This window comes from Rhinoraja longicauda, chromosome 3, assembly GCF_053455715.1.
Source record: "Rhinoraja longicauda isolate Sanriku21f chromosome 3, sRhiLon1.1, whole genome shotgun sequence".
Taxonomy (NCBI): domain Eukaryota; kingdom Metazoa; phylum Chordata; class Chondrichthyes; order Rajiformes; family Arhynchobatidae; genus Rhinoraja; species Rhinoraja longicauda.
The window spans coordinates 73,097,792-73,123,035 of NC_135955.1; the positions used below are offsets into that span (position 1 = coordinate 73,097,792).

The following is a 25,244-nucleotide window of genomic DNA, read 5'->3' on the forward strand; positions in this document are numbered from 1 at the left end:
TCAGCACGTGCAGAATTTTTTTTGTCTTCATTTGCTGATGAATTTCTTATTGCTTCTCATCCAAAAATAACCACTTTGAAGAAATTCTGCTGGTCTTACTTTCCCAGTTTTAGCAACGAATCTTCAAACTGAAACATGAACTCTTTTTTCTCTAACCACAGAGGCTGCCTGACCTGAGTGTTTCCAGCATTTCCATTTCTGTTTCAGATTTCCAACATCTGTGTTAATTTTCATTTACTAAGAAAACAGTTTAATTTACTATGTGTCACTGTATAACCTGTAGTACCTTGCCATTTACACAGTAGTCAGTTTTGCATCTATACTCTCTCAGTACCCAGTTTTACCAACAAACAAAGTGCTGGAGAGACTCAGCAGGTCAGGCAGCATCTGTGAGGGAATAGGCAGACAATGTTTCAGGTTGGATCCCTTCTTCAGACTATTTGGAGTAGGAAGGAAGAAAGCTGGAAGTAAATTTCCGTTAAAATGTACACTAAAAAAATATGTTGCTATGATAAGTGCCTACGATTTTTTTATTCATGTGATGGCAGAAAACTGGAAGAATGTTGTTGAAATTTACCCCAATTATGATTTCGTACTTGTGAGATAATTCTATTTTGTCTTCCTGATTTGTCATGGAAGAACTGTACAGCTTAATCTCTGCCTTAACTTCATATATACTTGCAATTCTCCACATTCTCTGTATTCCTTCCTTTCATGCCTCTTCATTTCATAACTGGTGGTTTTGCCTTCAGGATCCAAGGACCATGCTCCAGAAATATCTCCCTAAACTTTCCCATCTGTCTAACTTTGTCTCCTCCAAGATGTTCCACAAAACCTTTATCTTCAACCAACTTTTCAGAATAATATATATATTCCTAATGTATGCTTGGGATTAGCATTTATTTAGTATGGACTTTCATAAAGTGCTCTTTTGGTTCAAGTTGCTGATATTTTCTCATATCCGATAGCTCTCACAGTTTTCTCTGAAGTAAGGCAAGAGAACAGCATCTATCATAAACAATTGCATATATCTTATTTTTGTAAACTTGCTTATCTTAAAAGACCATCTGTTAAGTGAATGAATAGTACTGCAGCTGAAACCTGATTTTGAACTGAAGTGGTAACTCATTTTCCTTTTCCACAGATATTGCCTGATTTGTTGAGTATTCCTTGCATTTTCTGTTTTATTAAAATTACTATTGAGATACATGATTGAAATACTTGGAAATATATAATCCATGATGCACTGGTGTTAATATCACAACTTTAAATACTGTACTCGACTATTTCACGAACACTTACATAGTTCATGTACTTACATAGAACACAGAACAGTACAAGACAGGAACAGGCCATTCAGCCCACAATGTCTGTGTTGAACATGAAGCCAAGATCAACTCTAATCTCCTGGCACATAATCCATATTCCTCCAATCGCTGCATGTCAAAGGTCCGTTTATAGTCACGTGTACCAATTAAGGCACAGTGAAACTCGAATTATCATACAGCCATATTAAAAAAAGCAACAAAGTGCACAACTACATAAAGGTTAACATAAATATCCACCACAGCAAATTCCCCACATTCCTCACTGATGGAAAGCAATAAAGTCTAATCTTATTCCTCTTTATTCTCCCGCAGTCGGGGCAGTCGAACCATCCGCAGACGGGGCGATCGAAGCTCCTTCGTCATGGTGATCTAGGCTTCCACGTTGGGGCGGTCGAAGCTCCCCGCGTCGGGTCGTTCGAAGCTCCTGCATCTGGTGGTTGAAGCTCCTGAGTCGGGCGGTCGAAGCTCCCACATCGGGCGGTCGAAGCTCCAGAGTCGGGGTGGTCAAAGCTCCCAAGTCGGGGCGGTCAAAGCTCCCAAGATCGGGGCAGTCGAAGCTCCTGTGGCCTAGAGCTCCACGTGCCTATGCAAAAGTCTCCAATGCCATTATCACATCTGCTTCCACCACCAACTCCTGGCAGTGCATTCCAGGCACTTGCCATCCTCTGTATAAAAAAACCTTGTCCTGACATCTCCTTTAAACTTTGCCCCTTCCATCTTAAAGCCATGTCCTCTAGTATTTCCATCCTGGGATAAAGGTTCTGTCTGTCTATCTTATCAATGCCACTCATAATTTTATATACTTCTATGAAGTCTCCCATCAACCTACAGCATTTCAAAGAAAACAATCCAAGTCTGTCTAACCTCCCTTTGTAATCAATACCCCTAATCCCAGAATTATTCTAGTAAATCTCCTCTGCACTCTCTCCAAATCCTCCACATCTTCCCATAATGGAGCAACCAGAACTGCACGCATACTCCGAATGCGGCTTAACCCAAGTTCCCTACCCATTTCCCTACCCATTTTGGTAGCTGAGCTATACCCCTCTGTAGAACGAAGAAGGACAAATACATGATTCAGTGGATTCCTGCATATTACCAAGCAAAAAAAATTGTTTTTTTTTTATTTGAAAGAGCATTGAAATTTTTTTTGCATAGATTTTCTCCATTGGTTACTTCTATTTTTTTTTAAATTAACTATAGCGGTATCTTTAGTCTTCCCAATAAAGTCCCAAAGCTTACTGTATGACAAATGGAGTGAAGCGATATTACTTGACGCAAACAAAACAGAGAGATCTTCACGACGTTTCAGGTTAGTTAGTTGTTTATTGAAGTAGTAATACAAACAGATTAGTATATCTCCCGTTGTTTAATTTTGGTAGAACTTATATCTTAACCATAACTCCCTCGTGTCTGAAGCATTACATAAGTGAATTTCCAATTATACTCATGATTCTGGCTCCTCTCCTGGCTCCTCCCAGTCCATATATGTAAGCCTTGTATTCATCTCACGACAACCCCAAATGTCCAAGAAATAATACAACAGGATACAAAACAATATAATATGCTAAAATAGCTAATAAACACAAATGGCTCCTACATTAACATTTTCTCCTATGGCATCATGCAGATAAAATGGTCACAAATATATTCACATTGTTATAACAGCCGAGCAGCGGAATATTATTTCTGTCAGTAGTACAATTGGAAGTGAAGGGCTATCAAAAATAATATAACATTCAGCTCAACGTCTTTCAAAGGACTTGCTTTTTATTCAATGGACACTTAAATCATTACCCAGCTATAATGCAATTAGTGACCAGTTAAACAAAAGCATGTTAAATGGAACAAATTTATTTTGTTTCAGTGCTATATTATTGGATTAGTAGGCAGTCAGCAAGGAAGTAGATTAATGAACATTAAATTAAGAAAAAAAAAATCTTGTAGATATTTTAGTTGCCTTACCCTGCAAAATCAGGCACTTTTGAAGCAATATGCTGGAATTCCGATAGGTTAATACAATCATCACCATCCAGGTCAACATCAATCATGATCTGAAAAGGAATAAGATTAACTTTCATCTCACATGCAAAGTATATCCATATTTATTGAAAAAATTACTATTTCAATATTCTTCCCTCAAGTTATTCAGATTCCTGCACAACATATTTTGCAGCTAGGATTCTGCAGGTTATGTCTGCAAATGTCTTGCAAATCACTGCATATAATTGGATCACAAATTAGTTTGCTTGTTTGACTTGGATAACTAGAGTCACACAGCACAGAAATAGGCCATTCAGTCAACCATTAAGTACCTACAAATACACTAATCCCATTTTCCAGCAATTGGTCTGTAGCTTTCAAATATTCGTTCAGATATTTCTTAAATGTTATGAAATATTTACCTCCACCAAACCCACAGATTACATCCATTCTCAGGGAGAAAAACATTCATCCTCGGATCACTTCCAAGTCTTTCTATCCATTTGTTCTTGAATCAATGCCCTCTTGTTTAAAACACCTCGGCTCTGGGGAAGATTTTTACCTACGCCCCTCGTAATCAGTTTGTCCTTCTCCCTTCTCTACTCCAAGGAAAATAAATACAACCTATCCTATATCTCCTTATGACTAAAATGCTCCATTGCAGTCAACATCCCGATGAATCTCCTCCACCCTGTCCGATGTTTCCCATATATCATATAATTCCCATAGTGTGACATCTAGAGCTGTACAGTACTCCACCTATGGTTTAATCAACATTTAATAAATTTGCACCATAATTTTCTTATTCTGTCAGCGATTGCTCAGTGCACTTTATTAACAACCTTACCTACATGTCCTTGCCATCTTTATAAAACCTTTCACTTGCTCCCCATTATTCCCGAAGGCCTTACATTTTATTGTGTAAGTCCTACCCTTATTTGCCCTCTCAGACTGCATCACTTCACACTAATCAGGGTTAAATTCCACTGCCAATCTCTGTCAATGTGACTGATCTGCCTTATTCAAGTTCATGAAGACTACATAAACTACATTGCTCCCATTAATACATTTTTATCTCTTTAAAAGGTTTAAATTAGTCAGACAACATCTTCCCCTAACAAAGCCATGCTATTTCCGATGAATCCCTGCCTTTCCGAATGCAGATTTAACTTGTCCCTCAGAATTGTTTCCAATATCTTCCTTGTCATTGATACTGGATTCACTGGCCTGCATTTAACTGGCTTATCCCTCATCAGATAAGCAAAGTAAATATAAAGGTATCACATTTGTCATCCAGTCACCATCTGGATTTAAGTTGGGAGATGACTTCCCAGGGTTCAGGGAATAAAGTAGAAAACAGAAAGTTGCTTACAGGAAGTCTACAGCAGTAGTTTCCCTGACAGCCAACTTCCGAAGTAATGTAGTGGAAGGCAGGATTAGTAGCATGCCATGTATATAACAGAAAATTGTAAAAGTGAATTTTGATCTTGTGGTCCCGCTCAATTGCAATCATAGCTCACTGAAGGTGGCAGCACAAGTACGGTGGTTAAGAAAGTGTATAATATATTTGTCTTCATTGCTATTGAATATTAGAGTCGGGAAGTCATGATAGGCTCTATTAGAATGTGGTTAGGCCACATTTGGAGTATTGCGTGCATTTCTGGTTGCCCCATTATAGGAAAGACATGGAGGCTTTGGAAAGGGTGCAGAGGAGGTTTACCAGAATTCTGACTAGATTTGGTTTCAGCTACAGGGAGAGGTTGGATGGACTTGGATTGTTTTCTCTGGAACGTCGGAGGTTGGAGAAGTATATAAAATTATGAGAGGCCTATATAGGGTAGACAGTCAGAACCTTTTTCCCAGGGTGAAAATGTCCAACACTAGAGGGCACATCCAAAAGGTGAGAGGGGAAACCTTTAATGGAGATGTGTAGGACATATTTTACACAGTGGTGGGGCCTGGAACCCATTGCCAGGGGTGGTGGTGGAGGCTTTTGGATTGGCACATGGAAGTGCAAGGAATAGAGGGATATGGATCATGTACAGGCAGATGAGATCAGCTTAACTTGCCATCATGTTCAGCACAAACATTATGGGCCAAAGAGCCCATTCCTGTGCTGTACTGTTTTATGTTCTGTGGGTGATTGATGCCCAGCAATCTCTATGTGTGTGCGTATTACAGAAGGCTAATTTAGCCTTTCTGAAACCATGCCAGGCACAGCATGGAATAGCTGATAGACTTAGGTGAACTTTCATCACATAATGCTTAAAACAATCGCACCATGTTGGAGAATATCTAACTCATAATATGAGACTCTTTCATAGCTTTCGTTATTTGCATGAATACACAGTTTTCTATAAACTGGGAATTTTCCAGCAGCATATTCCAACGAAACAAACCATGTCAATAATCATCATCACTTCCACTCCCGTAAGAATTTTGTTAACTTCATTTCCGGTGATTAAGACTAGGAACTTGGTCAAGTCCTCACGATCTATTGTGTCATTGTCATTAAAATCTATTCAAAACAGAAAAATACTTTAATATTCCAATCCTCTAATTTTGGTGAAGCCTTGTGGGTCGACCCGCGGTCAGTGGTGGATGAGGGCATGGGGGGGGACCGCCGTGCAGGGAGAGAGGGGAAGGAGCATTGGGGGATCCAGCGTGGGGGAACGGCCGTGAGGGAGGGGGAAAAACAATGGAGGACTCAGCCTGGGGAGATGACCGTGAGGGGGGGGGGGAGGGGGCATGGGGAAAAGCAAAGGACAATGAGGACACGGTGTGGGGGGACCACTGTGGGGGAGAACAAAGGAGGAGCTAGCATGCTTTGTAACTTTGTCAGCACTGTAGGGGGCCGCTATTTGTATACCTTGGGTATGCAAGCAAAGAATCTCACTGTGCCTTGTCGCATGTGACAATAAAGTATTCCATTCCATTCCATTCCAAATGTGTACACTCATTAAAATACTTGATCAATATAAAATATAATGTGTTTACTCTGGGCATTGTACGGTTAGATGGCACTCAAATATATTGTAGGCAGAATGTCCATGTCATTTTGGGGCCTTTGTACTGTAAATCGGTTAAGAGTTTGGCAGAAAAATCAGAAACTATGCTGTCAGCATCATACTGGGATCAGTGCAATTTTAAAGAAGTTGACAGAATATCAAGATGAAAAACAGAAGAGTCACACAGCTGGACATATTCATCGAGTCACCAAGCTGGACATTGTAGTGAGTCCGAAACCGGGTGATGTTGCCAACGGAGTTTATTCTGCAGTTCAAAACCCGTGACAAACCGCAACACACTTTAGTTCAGGACACACACTAACTACAACCTAATCTCTAGAGTTTGGCGCCAGACTGACAAAATCCCCGCGCTGCCGCACCTCGTGACCCACCAGCCAATCCGAGGGTTCGAGACCCCCTGGCCAATCCGTATGTCCCTACATGACCCCCCCCCCCCCAGAACCCTCGAAACCATACCTCACGGGCGCTCGGACCTCCCGCCCGGAACGCGTACGGAGAGGGGAGGCCGATACCGCCAGCGTGACCGGAGGCGGGGAGGGCACCGCCGCTGGAGGCGATGGAGGAGCCACTGGAGGGGAGGGGAGGCCTGCAGGTGTAGGCGACGGGGGGCGCTTGATCGACAACGGCGGCCTGGGCCCAGCCATAGGCAGCGGGGGGCCGAGAGGTGGCAAACAGGACGCCGCTGGCGGGACAAGTGGGGCGGCCACAGGTCGGCCCCGGTGAGGAGGTTGGGCCACTGACACGGGGCGGTCCTGGTCCAAGTGGGCCAGCTTGAGGCGGGATACCGAAACGAGCTCCTGACGAGTTCCCACCTGTAAGGTGAAGGTGACAGTCCCTCTTTTCAGCACCTGGAACGGGCCCTGGTAAACCGGCTGAAGAGGGGGGCGGTGGGAATCCCTTCGGAGGAACACGAACTCACAGTCCCGCAAGTCCGACGGGACGTGCACTGCAGTGCTTCCGTGACTGGAGGCCGGGACTGGAGCCAGAGATCCCACCCGCGCCCGGAGCGAACCCAAAACCGACGGGACGGACGGCGGTAAGGTGGGAGTGGAGGGAAGAATGTCACCCGGCACCCGCAGGGGCAAACCGTAGACGAGCTCGGCCGAGGATGTGCCCAGCTCGGCCTTCGGGGCTGTGCGAATGCCGAGGAGGACCCAAGGCAGCTGGTCAGCCCAATCGTGGCCGGTCAGGCGGGCACAGAGGGACGCCTTCAGCTGCCGGTGGAAGCGCTCGACCATCCCGTTGGCTTGGGGATGATAGGCGGTGGTCTGCTGCAAGCGAGACCCATACAGCTGTGCCAGCGCGGCCCAGAGGGACGAGGTGAACTGGGCCCCCCGATCCGTGGTGATGATAGCCGGGACGCCGGGCTGGGTGGGGTGGCGCTTGGAGGAGCAGCAAGCTCCGTACAGCTAGCCGAGGGTTGCAGGCCCCTCCCGCGGACGTCTGCGACCAAAGAAAAAGCCCAGAGGAAGTCCGCGCCCAAAATGGCCTGGCCCACATCCGCAACGATGAAATCCCAACGGTAGGTCCTGGACTCGAAGGACAGGTACATGGCCCTTTTACCGTAAGTGCGGATGGGGCTGCCGTTCATCGCAATGAGGGGCGGCCCCTTCCCTCCCGCTCGAACTTCACAGTCGTAGGGAGGCACAATACTCACGACCGCTCCCGTATCAACCAGAAAGACGGTCCCGGTGCCTTGATCCGTATCGTAGAGGCGGCAGTTGCGGCCGATCGAGACTGCCTCAACATTCGATCGGCCGAGGCATTTCCCAGAAACGAGCACGCGGCCCTGCAACTTCGGGTCTCACTGCCCCACTGCTTATGGAAGAAACACCAGCCGCGTCTGTGCGGCCCTGTTGCCTGCGCCCGCTGCCAATAAGCAGGTGCTGCAGCCCCTTCTTGTCGGGCTGACTGCGAAATGGCGGCCGATGCGCCGCCCTCTCGGCCGCTCAGCCGACTGCCGCTGGGCCTCGAAACTCGATTAACCGAGTCGTCATGGCGGGACGCTCCGTGACGAGCGCGTCGGCTTTCTCGGCGAACGCTACCGGGTCTTCAAACGAGACGTCCGCCAACACTAACCTGACGTCTCTCGGCAGTTTCTCCCGAAAAGCCGCTTCAAAAACCATGCACGGCTGATGGTCGCCCACCAAGGTCAGCATCTCAGTCATCAACTCCGATGGTAGCCGCTCCCCCAGCTCTGGTAAATGGAGGAGCTTCAGAGCCCGCTGGTTCTGGCTCCAGCCGAAAGTCCTCAGTAGGAGCCTCTTGAGCCCCACATACTGCTTGGTTTGGGGAGGGTTGGTCAGATACCGACCCACCCGCGCGGCCACCTCCGGCTGTAGACAGCTCACCAGGTGGTGGAACTTCTCCTGGTCTTCCTCCACCCTCTTAAGATGGAACTGGGATTCTGCTTGTACGAACCACAGGTGCGGCTGATGGGCCCAGAACGGCGCTCGCGCTCGCTCCCACCTGTGACATGCTGTTGTGATCTTCAGCTCACGTCTCGAGGTCACCAATGTAGAGAGTCCGAAACCGGGTGATGTTGCCAACGGAGTTTATTCTGCGGTTCAAAACCCGTGACAAACCGCAACACACTTTAGTTCAGGACACACACTAACTACAACCTAATCTCTAGAGTTTGGCGCCAGACTGACGAAATCCCCGCGCTGCCGCACCTCGTGACCCGCCAGCCAATCCGAGGGTTCGAGACCCCCTGGCCAATCCGTATATCCCTACAACATATTCATAGAGTCACCAAGCTGGACATATTCATAGAGTCACCAAGCTGGACATATTCATAGAGTCACACAGCAGAGAAACAGATCCTTCAGTCCAACTTCATGCCGATCAAGTTGCCCTCCTTGAATTAGTTACATTTGCCTGTATATGGCCCATATCCTTCTGAATCATTTTTATCTATGTATCCACTCAACTGTAATTCAAACATATTAATTACACCTGCCTCTATACCTCTTCCTCTAGCAGCTTATCCTGTGTGGAAGAACATGCCCCTCGTCCCCTTTAAATCTTTCCCTTACTACCTTCAATTTATGCCATTTAGTTTTCGACGCCCTTACTGCGTGAAAAAGACCATTTATCTTTATTGTGACCTTCATAATTTCATATACCTGGACAAAGCCAGTTCTTAGACATCTACTCTTCAAGGAAAAATGCCCCAGCCTATCCAAATGTCTCTTTATAACTCAAGCCCTGCAGTTCTGGTAAAATCCTTGTAATGTTTTTCTGCACCGTTGCCACTTATTGACATCCTTCCTATAGCAAGGCGCCCAGAACAGCATTACTGTTCTCCAAGTGTGGGCTCATTAACGTCTTCTCCTGTTGTAACATGAGGTCCCAACACTTGTACTCAATGCCCTGACCGATGAAGGCAAGCATGCCAAATGCCTTCTTCACCACCCTGTCTGCCTGTGTCACCTCTTTCAAGCAACTATGTTGTTGTACCCCAAGGTCTCTATTCTGCAAAACCCTCCAGAACCTTACCATATACTATTGTATGTCCTGACCTGGTTTAACGTTCTGAAATGCAACACTTCACACTTGTCCGAGTTAAATCTAGATGGCATCCACTTTCATAGTTGATCTGGATCCTGTGTAATCTTAGATAACATTCTTCACTGTCCACTATGTCACCAATTATGGTGTTATCCACAAACAATAGACAATAGGTGCAGGAGTAGGCCATTCGGCCCTTCGAGCCAGCACCACCATTCAATGTGATCATGGCTGATCATTCTCAATCAGTACCCCGTTCCTGCCTTCTCCCCATACCCCCTGACTCCACTATCCTTAAGAGCTCTATCTAGCTCTCTCTTGAATGCATTCAGAGAATTGGCCTCCACTGCCCTCTGAGGCAGAGAATTCCACAGATTCACAACTTTCTGACTGAAAATGTTTTTCCTCATCTCCGTTCTAAATGGCCTACCCCTTATTCTTAAATTGTGACCTACTTGTCAACTACATTCTCATAGAGTAATAGAGTACAGAAACAGGCCCTTTGTCCCATTGATCACTTGCCTACATTGACCAATATGTCTGATCTATACGAGTCCCATCTGCCTGCATTTGGCCCATATCTCTCTAAACCTAGCCTATATATGTACTTATCTAAATGTTTCTTAAATGTTGCGAGAACCTCAACAAGCCTCAACTACCTCCTCTGGAAGCTCGTTCCATGCACCCGCCACCCTTTGTGTAAATACGTTAGCCCTTGGGATCCTACTAAACCTTTCCCCCCTCACCTTAAACCTAGGTCCTCTGGTTCGCAATTCCCCTCTTCTGGACAAGAGTCTCAGTGCAGTTACCCTGTTTATTCCTCTCTTGATTTTGTACACCTCTATAAAATCACCCCTCATCCTCCTGCACTCCAAGGAATAGAGTCCTAATCTGCTCAATCTCTCCCTATAGCTCAGGCTCTCGAGTCAGGTTCTCCCTGTAGTTCAGGCCTTCTCATCCAAATTGTTATTGTAGAAGACAAATAACAGTGCACAGGCAAGCTAAACTCCATATACACCTTAACCTTGTCAATCCAATGGTCACCTCTTTGAAAAACCCAATGAAATTCATGAGATATGATTTGCTATACACAAAGCCACGCTGACTATCTCTAATGAGTCCTTGACTTCCCAAATGCAGGTGGTCCTGTTTCTCAGAATCCCTGGCAGTAACTTTTCAACCACTGATGTCGGGCTCACCAACCAGTAATTCCATAAGCTTGCCCCTGCAACCCTTCCTAAATACACGCAGAACATTTTGCCACCTTCCTGTCTTCCGATACCTCACCTGTGGCTAACAATGATTTATAAGATTGGCTTGTATTCATTGGAATTTAGAAGGACGAGAGGGAATCTTATAGAAACATATACAATTTTTAAGGGATTGGACAGGCTAGATGCAGGAAAAATGTTCCTGATGTTGGGGGTGCCCAGAACCAGGGGTCACAGTTTAAGTATAAGGGTTAGGCCATTCAGGACTGAGATGAGGAAAAACATTTTCACCCACAGTTGTGAAACAGAAGGCAGTGGAGGCGAATTGACTTGATGTAGAGTGTTAGATATGGCTCTTAGGGCTAATGGAATCAAGGGATATGGGGAGAATGCATTCATAGAGGTATTCAAAGAATGCTTGGACAGTATGCAGTATGCCTCTGCCTGACCCCAGCAATTCATCCTCTATCTTCCCACAATGTCCTAAGATTCAGAAATGGATTTATAAAAGAAAAGGTAACATTGTTTAGTAAACCACCACAGTTCCTCAACTAGTTACTATTTAATTTGAAAAGAAAAATCCTGCAAACGCTGGAAATCTGGAATTTTTAAAAAAAACATGGGAAATATCCAGCAATTCAGACAGCAATGGTGCAGAGATAACTGTTCTAGACATCGACAAATGTAACTGCTTTTCTTTTCTCAGGTGCTGCCTGATCTTTGTCAGAATTATCCTTTATAACTTCATAAGTTCTAGGAGCAGAATTAGGCCATTCGGTCCATCAAGTCTACACTGCCATTCGATCATGTCTGATTTATCTTTCCCTCTCAACTGCTTCCCCTGCCTTCTTCCCATAACCCCTTACAAATCAAGAATCTGTCGATCTACGCCTTAAAAATATCAATTGAATTGGCCTCCACAACCATCTGTGACAAAGAATTCCACAGATTCACCACTCTCTGACTAAAGAATTTCCTCCCCCTCTCCTTTCTAAAAGTACGTCCTTTTAGACTGAACCTATGGCCTTGTCAAAGGCTTTGCTAAACTTCATGTACACAATGTTTACCACCTTACCCTTTGTCAATCAAAATTATCCTTTGTATTTCAAACAATTTTGAGGCTACAAGCAAGATATTTTTGCATTTAGTTATATTTTCTATAAGCATTATCAGTAGGTAACTCAGAGCTACATTCTTACCTAAGATTCGGAAAGCATATTCAGCTTTCACATGGATTGGAGCAGCTGCACTAAAGGCAGAAAACATGTCAAGAAAATCTTCAAATGAAATGCTGCCATTTTGCCCACTGGATGTAGAGAATGTCTTGCAGATCCTTTCCTTAAATGGGTTTGCCTGAAATGAGTAATATTTTGCTTGTGTAAAAATATTATAAGGTACTAGACCAAGTGGACCCCTTGGGCCCAAAACTCTCCTGCATTGGTGCAGCACCCTCTCCTCCCCCCCCTCCCTCTCACCCTTCCCCACCCCCTCCCCCAACTCCATCCCCCTTCATCCTCCCTCCTCCCCCTTCCCCCCCTGCCTCCCTCGGAGATAGATTTAAACTTTAAAATGTGAATAACTTTAAAAATATAACACCGATTTCAATGAAACTTCTTCCATTAGCACCAAAGGGACGACGGTGAGTAAGGTGGGCCTAAAATTGTCGCGCTATCGTGTACCATTTTGGCTGTAGTTCAGGAACAAACAAACAAGAGTTTTAGTATATAGATTATACAGGTGTAAGACAGCAGTAGCAGCACAGCAGAATATAGTGAGAAGGACAAGAAACTCTAAGAGAATGCATGACTGCAAGAAAGAAAACAAAGGATCATTTTGAAAAACATTCATTTGTATGTTTTGGTGCAAGGATAGGATCAAATTTGAAAAAATGGGACAATAGTGGTCAAGAGCAGGGAACTTGATCGATTGAAACATACAGCACAGATATGAGCCCTTCAACCCACCAAGTCCAAGGCGACAATCGATCATCCGTTCCCACTAGTTGTATGTTATCCCACTTTCTACATTTTGGAGAAATTTACAGAGGCCAATTGACCAACAGGCCAATCAATGTTAAAATCATTCAATTATTTTTAAGTGTGAGAGGAAGGATGCTTAAATCAAGGGAAATATTATCGAGAATTTACTCCTATTTTCAGTATGTGCAGCTGAAAATGTATTATTCTGCAGAGATGTGCATTTGTGGATCAATTTCATGGCACTCAGATAAATGTGAACAGGCACTTCCTGTCTTGGTATTTTGTCTCATTCACTCATCAGGATGCTGAATGAGAGCCAATTATTTAAGTTAACAAATTGCTTTATTAAACAAAAGAACTTACAGGAGGATGTGCAGCATTCACTGCTATATGCCACCAGACAAAAGTAGGCAGCTTTTTGCCATAGGTAATCAAAGAGTCTGCAATATGGTATCCAAAATATTAACATGGCACAAGAAGGAGTAAGGCATGTGATAAAACTTTTGTAAGGTACGTCGCAGTTTATGTATACAATATAGGTTACATCCTTCCATAATAATGCAGAACAAACATCCTAAAGAACAGTGCCAAATTAAAGCAGATAGAAACTGGGCAAAGTCTTTCATATATTTGGGACAATAACTTTAGAGATACAGTGCGGAATCCACCCAGCGAGTCCATGCTGACCAGTGATCACTCCAGTACACTAACACTGTCCTACACACTAGCAACATTTTTTTACATCTTACCGAAGCCAATTAACCACAAACCTGTATGTCATTGGAGTGTGGGAGGAAACCAGAGCACCCGGAGAAAACCCACATGGTCACAGGGAGAATGGACAAACTCTGTACATCCAGCACCCATAGACAGGATCAAACCCGGGTCTCTGACGCTGTAAGGCAGCAACTCTACCGTTAACCACTGGATTGTAATTAATTTATTAGCCAAGTATGTAAACATACAAGGAATTTGATGTCCCATCAGATTTGGTCCTAACAGGTTGTGGTTTTCTCAAAGCCTTGGATTGAGCTGTGGCTCTTTCTCTGTAGGGTTAGTGGTGCAAACTCTCTCATCTCCATTTCTGTTTCTGTCAACCAAGCCTCTTCATTAACCTTGAGGTGGCATTGTCCGCATGTTGAGTCTATGATTATTATGGCAAAACTGCATGTTTCCAATGAGCTCTGAAACTTACTTGTAAAACACACCACAAGAACCCACTGTCCAATGTCACATCACACACAGCGAAAACATCATGTTCGAACAAAGCAATTTGTTAGCTTAAATAATCGGTTCTCCTCAAGAACGTGTTATATCATGAAATTGATCCGCAGATGTGCCATCTCAAGATTTAAGATGCATTATAAGGGTACATCCGAAAATCATGCATCAGCTTCTCTCAAATTCCCAATGTGATGTCCTAGTGCGGATAGCTCTCTGCACCCATTGCAATGAGAAAATTACTCTTATGCATAATGTGTCTTAAGGGATGCATGGGAAGGCCATATTGCAGGCTTCGCATTCAGAAAATTGCCATTAAGCCCATTGTCTCCTAACTTGGTATGGGACAAGTTCTGATAACGTGGAGAAATTATGTATTTATATTACTCATAAACCAATTCCAAATAAGCCAAAGCTTTATTTGATAAACCTATCAGGCAAAAGTCCAGATGATTGCTGTACATTCAATGTTTCAGACATTTACTCATCACAAACAAATCCATTTCAATCGTATCACCATTTGTTCAATTAGATCCTTACCTTCAGCTCAGTGATTTTCATCATTTGTTGCATAGTTGCCCGCACATCTTTTTGGGCAAAATCAGTAACATGTTTTGGAATCAGTTCTTTAAATCTTTGGGAGGCTCTGAAGGTTTAAATAGAAAGATGACAATTACTGCTTGAAAAAGATAACTATAAACATAAACCGTAAAAGATACTTGGACAGGAACGGAGGTGCAGCGGTAGAGTTGCTGCCTTACAGCGCTTGCAGCGCAAGAGACCCGGGGTCGATGCTGACTACGGGTGCTGGCTGTACGGAGTTCGTACGTTCTCTCCGTGACTGCATGGGTTTTCCCCGAGATCTTCGGTTTCCTCCCACACTCCAAAGACGTGCAGGTTTGTACGTTAGTTGGCTTGGTGTATGTTTAAATTGTCCCGAGTGTCTAGGATAGTGTTAATATGCGAGGATCACTGGTCGGCATGGACTCAGTGGGCCGAAGGGCCTGTTACCGCGCTGTATCTCTAAACTAAACTAAACACAGATAGGAGAAGTTGAGGGATTTGGGCCAAACATGGCCAAACACGACTAGTTTAGATGGAGCATCATGGTCAGTGTGGACCAATTTGGCCGAAGCACCTGTTTCCATGCTGCTTGACATTACGACTCTATGACTTTATAAACCTAGATATTCTAACTAATAGTAAAATGGTTCCTTTTTCATACATTCATTAATTCATAGATAATGCTATAATTCAAAAAATATATTGGTAAATCTTCATAAGCAACTTCATTTCCATGCCCATTTCCCAGATAGCTTCCCTAATATTTGAATATCTCAATCAATCATTCAAAAATAGTAATCTTGACAATTGATATACTTAATGACTGATACATACTGTACATGTTTCTCGATATAGAGAATTCCACAGGTCACTGAATAAAGAAATGTCTTCTCATCTCAGTTTTAAATGACTGGCCCCTTATCCTGAGTTTACATCTCCCGGGAGTTTACATCTCCCGGTTCTGAATTCTCCAGCTTGGGAAAACAACCTCTCAGATCCCAGCTTGTCATCATGTGAAATAACATTGTGTTATAATTTCCACAAATTTTCATTCATGCAGTAATTTTGAATAGATATTAAGAAAAGACAATTATTTGTTCATGTAGACACAAGGAACTGTAGATGCTGGTTTACAAAAAAAGACAAATTATTGGAGTAATTTAACGGGTCAGACAGCATCTCTTGAGAACATGGAGAGACAACGTTTTGGATTGGATTCTTCTTCAGACTGATTGCAGTAGAGGGGAGAAAGCTAGAAGGGAGGTTGGGGTGGGACGAAACCTGGCAAGTGATAGGTGGATGCATGTGAGGGGGATTTGATGGGATTTGATGAGTGGAAAAAAGGGCAGAGATGGGAAGACCAAAGGTCTTTGATCTTCCACCTTATCTCATAGCCTTTGGTCTTCTTCTACCACATCTCAGAGCCCTTGGTCTTCCTCTACCATACCTCATAGTCTTTGGTCTTCGTTCCATCTTTGCCATTTTTCCATGATGGGCAAATGAAATAGGATACCAGGTATGTGGATGATGGGCAGATGGAACCAGGTGGGCAGGTGGTTGAGTCAAGGTAATGGGGTGGGAGGGATGGAAAAGTAGCATGGAGGTAAAAGGTCAGCTATGATCTTATTGAATGGTGGAGTATGCATGTGGAGCCTAGTCCAGCTTCCATTTCTTACGTACTTAACCTTTTATGACTGGCTTGCTCATGTTATAATGGTACCTATGTTACATTGAAGGGAGCCTTCACACTCCAGATTGGATCACTTAATAGATCTCATGAATGCTCGTGAGAAAGTTGTCCATTCAAACCCACTCCATGGCTTGAAGCTATAATGTAGACCAATGTCAGGGCACTGTTTGAGAAGTTGTCTATTAATATGTTGGACCATTTTCCCAACAGTATAGAGATTATCAACGCCATTCTTATTTTGCTTCCATAATCCTATTAAAAAACAATGAGATTCTACAGCATTATTTCCCAAACGGAGTTTGTGGGCTCCGTCAGGCAAAGCAACTTTGGTTCAGCAACAGTAGACATTAAGTATGAAATTTCCCCCATTAACAGGCTCCTTCCTCATAAGTCTGATGCCAGGAAGTAGCTCCAAAATGGTCACAGCGCAAGACAACTAGCATTGCTGCAGCTCCAGGGGCGTCTTAGTAGGTGTCACAGTGATGAAAGGGAGATTAAAAAAGTTATCCAGGAGAGACTAAGGAATTGCTATAACACATTTCTCCGTTATCTGTTGAAGGAACTTAAAAAATATTCATCCAAGGCCCTTAATACACAAGGTTGACCTTAAAGTTTCTAAAATAATATTTTCGGAGTATTAAGGTGATTTCTTAATGGGTAACACACAGCTAGACATTTAGACAGGTACATGGATGGGAAATGTTTAGAGGGATATGGGCCAAATGTGGGCAGGAGGGACTAGTGGCATGTTGGTCAGCACAGGTAAGTTGGGCCATAGGAACAAGTTTCCATGCTGTATGACTATTATTATGAGTCTACAGTCTCTATCAGCAGAAATGTGTACAGAAATGTAAACTTGATGGCTTTTGGAGGATTACTTTGGGGTACTCTAAAGTTATAAGGCATGTGTGTGCGTGCTGGGCCTAAACCTCATGTTACACATATTATAGATCATAATTTCAGGAAGTCAAATGCCTTTGGTCGTTGCCCATCCTTTTGTGCCTACCTCTGATTCGTCAGCGTTACCAAGGTACCGAGGATTTTTTATGCCTCGGGTTCTTCTCAGGTTGGAGAGGGAAGACATCCGTAAGACTGGTCAAACTGGCTTCACTCATAAATTGAGCTATAGTTTATTACATTTCCCAGGAACACAGCCTTGTTCGAGAGACTTGCAGCACAGAAGCACTTCTTAGGCAGTGCCCCGAGATTCAGGCGGGCCTAAAGAATACAATTATCCTAGTGCAATTATCTGCTTATCAAGGTAGAACAGCAGCAGATAAGATAGGAGTAAGATAAGATAACAATAATTAGACAATATTGTGAGCAGTTTTGGGCCCCATATCTGAGAGAGGATGTGCTGGCATTGGTCCAGAGGAAGTTTATAAGAATGATCCCAGGAATGATTGGGTTAACATAAATCTGAGCATTTGACTGCACTGGGCCTGTACTCGCTATAGTTTAGAAGGATGAGGGGGAACCTCATTGAAACTTACCAAATAGTGAAAGGCCTGGATAAAGTGAATGTGGAGAAGATGTTTCCACCAGAAGGAGTTTCGGACCAGAGGCTATAGCCTCGGAATAAACAGATGTGATACGTTCTACTCAGTATCATTCTCAAAAGCACGCATTGAGTGGGTGACCAAAACAACACACGTCTGGACACAAGATCGCCATTTTAACTCTCTGTGTATTTTAGCAAATGTGCAGGCACAGCTTTACCATATTGTTGCATGTATACATCACATAGCAGCTTTACATATTGTTGCATGTATACATCACAAGATGTGTCTTTAGAAAGGAGTTGAGAAGGAATTTCTTTAGTCACAGGGTGGTGAATCTGTGTAATTAATTGCCACAGATGGCTGTGGAGGTCATCAATGGATATTTGTAAGGTGGAGATTGACAGATGCTTGACTAGTAAGGGTGTCAGGGGTTATGGAGTGAAGGCAGGAGAATAGGGTTGAGAGGGAAAGATAGATCAGCCATGAATGAATGGCGGAGTAGACTTACTAGTAATCGGAGTAGATTGGCTTTATTCTGCTGCTCGAACCTATGAACTTACAGTCCCACTGCAAGTTTTGTGATTTGGCGCTGAACCCTTTGATGTAAACAGTAGTCTCCAATAACAGAGAGGATGTAGTAAGTATCCAGTCAGTGGTTTGGCAGATCAGTGCCACCTTCTCAGCCAGCAGTCACAGATGCTTTCATTTTGAAGTTTAGCATCTGTACCAAGCTGAATTGAACGCAGGGGCTGAGTACTCCTCAGTGAGCACTTTAGCCTTGATTAATCACACTCTCAAGCCAGCTACTGTCAGAAGCAGAGTGGAGATAGAAATAAATCCGTACGACTACCAGGATTATAGGTCATGTCATTGGCTCACTGAACCGCTGCATCAGAAGTCTCAGCACACCAGGGAATGCTTTACTGCACAGCTCACCATAAACATCATTAACTTTGCAGCCCATTTGTGCTCGCACTAAAAGGTCTTATTTTGCATCACTGGACAATAATCTGCAAGGCCAGAAAGTTTCAAATACTTGCAATAACAGTATTGCTTTTTAGAAATGAATGTATCGAGGGCCTGGATACAGTTGTGCATGGCTCTATATCATGATTGCCATTGAAGCTGAAAGAATTGTAGATCAACGAAGCAGTCGAAAAGTCGGTATAATGAGGAAACTCCAACAATGGACATGAAGGGTAAGAGTGTATATCACCCGAGAACATGGCCAAGATTCAGAGGCAATTTATATTTGAATCAAGACTGTGTCCTAAAGATGAGGGGATGTGGGAAAAGCCGATCAATGCCCATGATCATAAACAGCTGAAAGTTGTTTATTAGAACTAACTGTGAGTAGTTTTATTGTAAGTAATTTCAAGAGAATAATAGATAAGGGACAAAAAAGGTTCATTGAGTGATATAGGTTGTGAACTGTGAACTTAGGATAACATGTTTTTTTATGGTCCTATATTCCCGCTGACAAGTAATAGATTGATATTTATATCAGCGTAAATATTTAGTTTCTTCCATTTAAAAAAAAATTCTCTTATGTCATAGAACAAGGCCATTCAGACCATCACATGTGTTCCAGCTCTCACAGTAAATCCAATCTTCCTACTCATTTTCCCATTCACACCCTTCAGTTCCTCCCCAACTCTCCTACCCCCCCCCCCCCCCCAAGGAAAACACATGCATTAACAGAGGGGACATACAAACAACATACAGACAGTGCCAGAGGTCAGGATTGAACTAGGTAACCAAAGCTGTGAAGCAGCAGCACCACTGTGCCATAATCAATTTTTATATTGTGAAAACATTTGGACATAACATTCATGGGCCTGTTGTTATAATTCTATCGACTATTGATGTACTGATGTATCATGCAGAACCAAACAATACAATTATTGCAGGAGTCACACTGACACAACTACAAGAGTTGCTGCCTCATAACTCTAGCAACCTTGATCAATCCTGATCTCCAGTGCTGTCTTTGTGGAGTTTGGATGTTCTCGTTGTGATCATATGGGTCTCTCCCTGGTACAGAGGATAAGACTTTTCTTTGCCTTCCATCACAGTGAGGGTGTGCCTGGAGCAATCACTGTGATGGCTGTTTGTGTTAAAAATTGTAATTGTGTGTCTTGTGTTCTTTATTGTCTACTGCCGGACCCTGACGTGAGAGGACGCTGGCGCTATTTGTTCGCCGCCTCTCCGTCAGGACAGTTCGTTTGTTTGTTTTTATGTCTTGACTGTTTTTGTAAAGCGTCTTTGAGCATTTGGAAAAGCGCTATAAAAAATAAATGTTTATTATTATTATTATTATTACATCAGTTTCCTCCCACATCCCACTGACGTGCAGATCGGGTGGGTTAATTGATGACGATAAATTGCCCCTTGTGTGTAGATAAGTGGTATAATCTGTGGGGAATTAATAGAAACATGGTGAGAATAAAGCAGGATTAATGTGCAATGAGTGTAAATGGGTGATTGATATTTGACACAGACTTGGTGGGTTAAAGAAGCAATTCCAAGCTGTGCGTGTTCATAATACTATTATAAAGTTACTAATTGTATCTGTGCAGCCACAAGATGGAGCCAACAACCTAAATACTGAATTATAACAAAATTGTCAGCACTCTGATGGTACGTAGGTTTCTCTGTGGAATTTTTTCATTCATTCAATCAATAGGAAACAGCCTTGTTGCTGAGGCTCACAATTACATTTACAAATGAATTTTGGAGCAAGTTAATTGTATGGCTTATACGTTCACAGGTGATAGGAGCAGAATTAGGCCATTCGGCCCATCAAGTCTACTCCATCATTCAATCATGGCCGATCTATCTTTCCCTTTTAACCCCATTCTCCTGCCTTCTCCCCATAACCCCTGACACCCATACTAATCAAGAATCTAGCTATATATCCATTGACGGCCTCCGCAGCCTTCTGTGGCAACGAATTCCACAGATTCACCACCCTCTGACTAAAGGAATTCCACCTCATCTCCTTCACAAAGGAACGTCCATTAATTCTGTGTTCATGACCTCTGGTCCTAGACTCTCTCACTAGTGGAAACATCCTCTCCATACCCACTCTATCACTATTTGTTAAGTTTCAGTGAGGTCTCCTTTCATCCTCTAAATTCCAGCGAGTAGAGACCCAATGCCATCAAAAACGCTCATCATACGTTAACCCACTCATTTCTAGTATTATTCTCGTAAACCTCCTCTGGACCCGCTCCAGTGCCAGCACATCCTTCCTCAGATATTGGGCCTAAAATTGCTCACAATGCTCCAAATGCAGCCATAGCACCTCAGCATTACATCCTTTTATTTGTATTCTAGTCCTCTCTAAATAAATGCGTTTGCCTTCCTTACTTCCGATTTGGCTTTTTGGGTATCCTGCACCAGCACCCCCAAGCCACTTTGCCTCTCCGATTTCTGAATTATGGCTTTATGGTTCCCATTAATCATGATTTTTTTTTCCTTTAACAGTTACACTGCTGAGTCATGTAATAATTGAAGATAAGTTTTAATATTATGAGCTAACATCCTTATCATTGTCTCTGAGTTAATAGGTTGTAGGATTAAACCTATTTGTGGGATATTTGTCTGCAAGATCGGCAAAAATGTCACTTTAGGAAAGGATTTGCTGCATTTTCAGGAATCCCTTGACTAGTAGAGTACAAAAGAATATAAGCAAATCATTCAAAAGGAATTTCTGCTAATCCACCTTGCTTTCCTCCTTACAGTGAAAGTCTGGATGGTAAAATTAGGTTTCTACATTTAATTACATAATCAGTCACTTTCTTTTCAAAATTCTGCCAAATCCCATATTGCTTGCATGATAACAGCAAAATATAGTGATAGAATTATCAATAATACATAGATTAGTTATCAATAATAATTGTTTCATTGGTGGATCTTTGACCTGGAATATCTTTGAATATAGTGAGGGAAAGGAAATATGGGTGATTGACATAGTTACTCCAAACAAAGTGGACAGATGGGGGGTTTCCTGGGATTGTGAGAGGGCTGAGGAGGCTAATGTGGGACCTGCAACCTCTTCCCAAGTGACGATATCAAAGTTGAGAATGATTGCTGCTACGCCTGGTTACTTAGGAGGCACAATGGGAGCAAGTTCAATGGCATGTGGTGCAAAGCTCTTGAAATGTAACTGTTATATAACTCAATTTGCAGACATTGAAGTGTTCCATTGTGATATCCACTAACAGCTCTGTTAAGAAACTATTAAAGATTCCCCCATCTAGTTATGTGCAAAGAACCAGTCAATGTCTGAACAGGTTTGCAATGTGCTTGTGATGCATCAAATACATTCTCCGAAGTCTCAGTTGACTATTTTATATTATGGTGCAATTCTGCCCCTTGAGCTCAAGAGATACAATAACATCTTAACAGCCTGTCCACTATGGTCATTAAGTTTAGTTTAGTTTAGTTTAGAGCTACAGCGCAGAAACAGGCCCTTCGGCCCACCGAGCTTGCGCCGACCAGGGATCTCCGCACACTAGCACTATCCTACACAAACAAGCGACAATTTTTAATTATACCTTAGCCAATTAACCTGCAAGCCTGAACGTCTTTGGAGTGTGGGAGGAAATCGGAGATCCAGGAGAAAACCCACACAGGTCATGGGGAGAACGTACAAACTCTGTACAGACAGCATCCATGGTCAGGATCAAACCCGGGTCCTTGGCGCTGTAAGGCAGCAACTCTACTGCAGCCCCCACACTGTGCCGCCCTTTTCATTTTATTATGAAGCAAAACTTTTATATATTCTCTATTATGTAGACCTGCAATTCCAATGGCTCAGGTATCTTTATTGATCTATCATGCTCTGACATAGTTGAAATTGTTTGGGTCTCTCTCTTGATGCACATCCAACACACTAGTTCAATTGGGAGGGGATCACAATTGCAGAACTGGCAGCATGGAAACAGGCAATTCAGACCAACTCATCCACACCGACTAGTGGGCATCCTCCAGTATTAACTGCATCGCCCAGCACTTGGCCCATTCTCCAGAGATGCTGCCTGACCCGCTGAGTTACTCCAACATTTTGTGATTCTTTTTAGTTTCAACTCAGTTCTGTAGTTTGATTTATTTTATTTTAGAGATACAGATTGGAAACAAGCACTTCATTCCAGCGCCGACCAGCAATCGACCAGCAATCACCCGTACACTAGTTCTGTACTTGGATTTGTCCAGGCTTCATCGTTTCGTTAACCAGCCCTTCTGCCTGCATGTCTCAGCAAACTTCTCTCTAATTCCCTATGCTACCAGCATTACAATTTTGCTGCACTTCAATCTTTGCACCACTCTGCTGTTTTGCAATCACCATTGTATTTATTGTCATATTCATTTTACCATGTATACTATCATATCATATCATATATATACAGCCGGAAACAGGCCTTTTCGGCCCTCCAAGTCCATGCCGCCCAGCGATCCCCGTACATTAACACTATCCTACACCCACTAGGGACAATTTTTACATTTACCCAGCCAATTAACCTACATACTGTACGTCTTTGGAGTGTGGGAGGAAACCGAAGATCTCGGAGAAAACCCACGCAGGTCACGGGGAGAACGTACAAACTCCTTACAGTGCAGCACCCGTAGTCAGGATCGAACCTGAGTCTCCGGCGCTGCATTCGCTGTAAAGCAGCAACTCTACCGCTGCTCTACCGTATACTGTTTATTCTGTGAGCTTCATGCAAACCAGGAATTTCATTGCACCCTGTATGTGACAATAAACTAATCTGAATCTGATGGCTGGTCATTTGAACTAACAAAGGGAATTTATCCATTGAAGAATTGTGATGGGACAAAGCACTATGTGCATCCTCTCGCAACCGCTTCACCCCAGAGCTAATCAGAGTCTCTGGAATATTCTGCTGCAAATAGCACAGCAAACTATAGACCGTGCATTTAATCACATGGTACAATTCATAAAATGCCACCTATATACATTGGCCATATACATTACATTCCCTGCACAGAAATTGCCTTCAAATTAATATTGGCCTAAATACAGAAAAATCTTCTCCAAAAAATAACAATTGCTTGGACTAAAATGAAAAATAAACAAATGCATAAATGAAAATAGAATAAAACTAAAAAACCATGAGGATTATGTGTGCAGGAAAACAAGTAACTCACTATGCCTTTGGCAGTTGGTTTAGTGCTGTTTTCTATCCCCCTCTACCCACACCTCTCAATCTTCTTTCACTTCAAGCATTTTATCCACTTTATTCTTATACATTTCAATGATTATGCTGCAAATCGACTGTGACAAAGCATTTCATACTTTAGCAATTCTGTTCGTTTCCAATGAAATATCTATGAAATTGCACACATTAAGATCAAACTGGAAAGCACTTGAGACTTGGCAGAAAATTGGTGGCAGTGAGAATACACGGTTCATAATCCTTGCCTTTTTTTAGCTGATTTTTTCTCAAAATTTCTTCAAGAGTAAATCCTTTGGGGACATGGCAATTGTTCCTTCATCATTACATTGTGAGTTATACAATGCTCTGCCAAATGATAGATTTAGTTCCGCATAAGATACTAAGTCTTGGCTCCTCTTCTATGTCATCTCAATATGAAAAGCATTGTGATTGTGGCTTCATAAATCTCATTAAAACACATTGGCCACCAGAGAAAGATGAAAAATATTTACCCGATCCAGTTCTATCTACACAGCAGATTCTGTTCTAATCCCATATATGTTTTTTTTTAGTTTAGTTTTGCATGTGTACTGAGATAGTGAAAAGCTTTTGTTTGCATGCTATCCTGTCAAAGAAAAGACTATAGATGATTACAATCAACCATCCAGTGTGCCAATAAAGTATGAAGGGTACAACATTTAATGCAAGATAAAGTCTAATAAAGTCCAATGAAAGATAATTCAAAGGTCTCCAATGAGGTAGAAGGGAGGTCATGACCCCATTCTAGCTGATGAGAGAACCATTCAGTTGCCTGATTACAACTGGAAAGAAACTGTCCCTGAATCTGGAGGTATGCATTTTCAAACTTCTGCCTGAAAGAGGGAGTGACCGGGGGTGAGAATCATCCTTGATAATGCTGCTAGCATTGCCAAGACAGTGTGAAACGTAGATGGTGTCAATGAAAGGGAGGTTAGTTTACATGTTGGTCCACAACTCTCTGCAATGGATAGGTGACATTTCAAACAATATTTTATATTGTTTC

The 25,244-nt window shown here is 42.8% G+C and overlaps 1 protein-coding gene across 3 annotated transcripts in view; it reads right to left on the bottom strand.

Annotated features, from left to right (window-relative positions):
• Positions 1-25,244, bottom strand: part of LOC144592089 (calcium and integrin-binding protein 1-like) — a 116,553-nt gene that overhangs the window by 1,720 nt on the left and 89,589 nt on the right. For all 3 annotated transcript variants that reach the window (XM_078396404.1, XM_078396405.1, XM_078396403.1), the window contains 4 exons: positions 14,805-14,910; positions 12,264-12,417; positions 5,711-5,829; positions 3,294-3,382 (listed from right to left, as the gene is read on the bottom strand). In XM_078396404.1, the coding sequence (XP_078252530.1) occupies positions 3,294-3,382; positions 5,711-5,829; positions 12,264-12,417; positions 14,805-14,837 (395 nt within the window). In that variant the 5' untranslated portion in view covers positions 14,838-14,910. The remainder of the gene's footprint in view (positions 1-3,293; positions 3,383-5,710; positions 5,830-12,263; positions 12,418-14,804; positions 14,911-25,244) is intronic.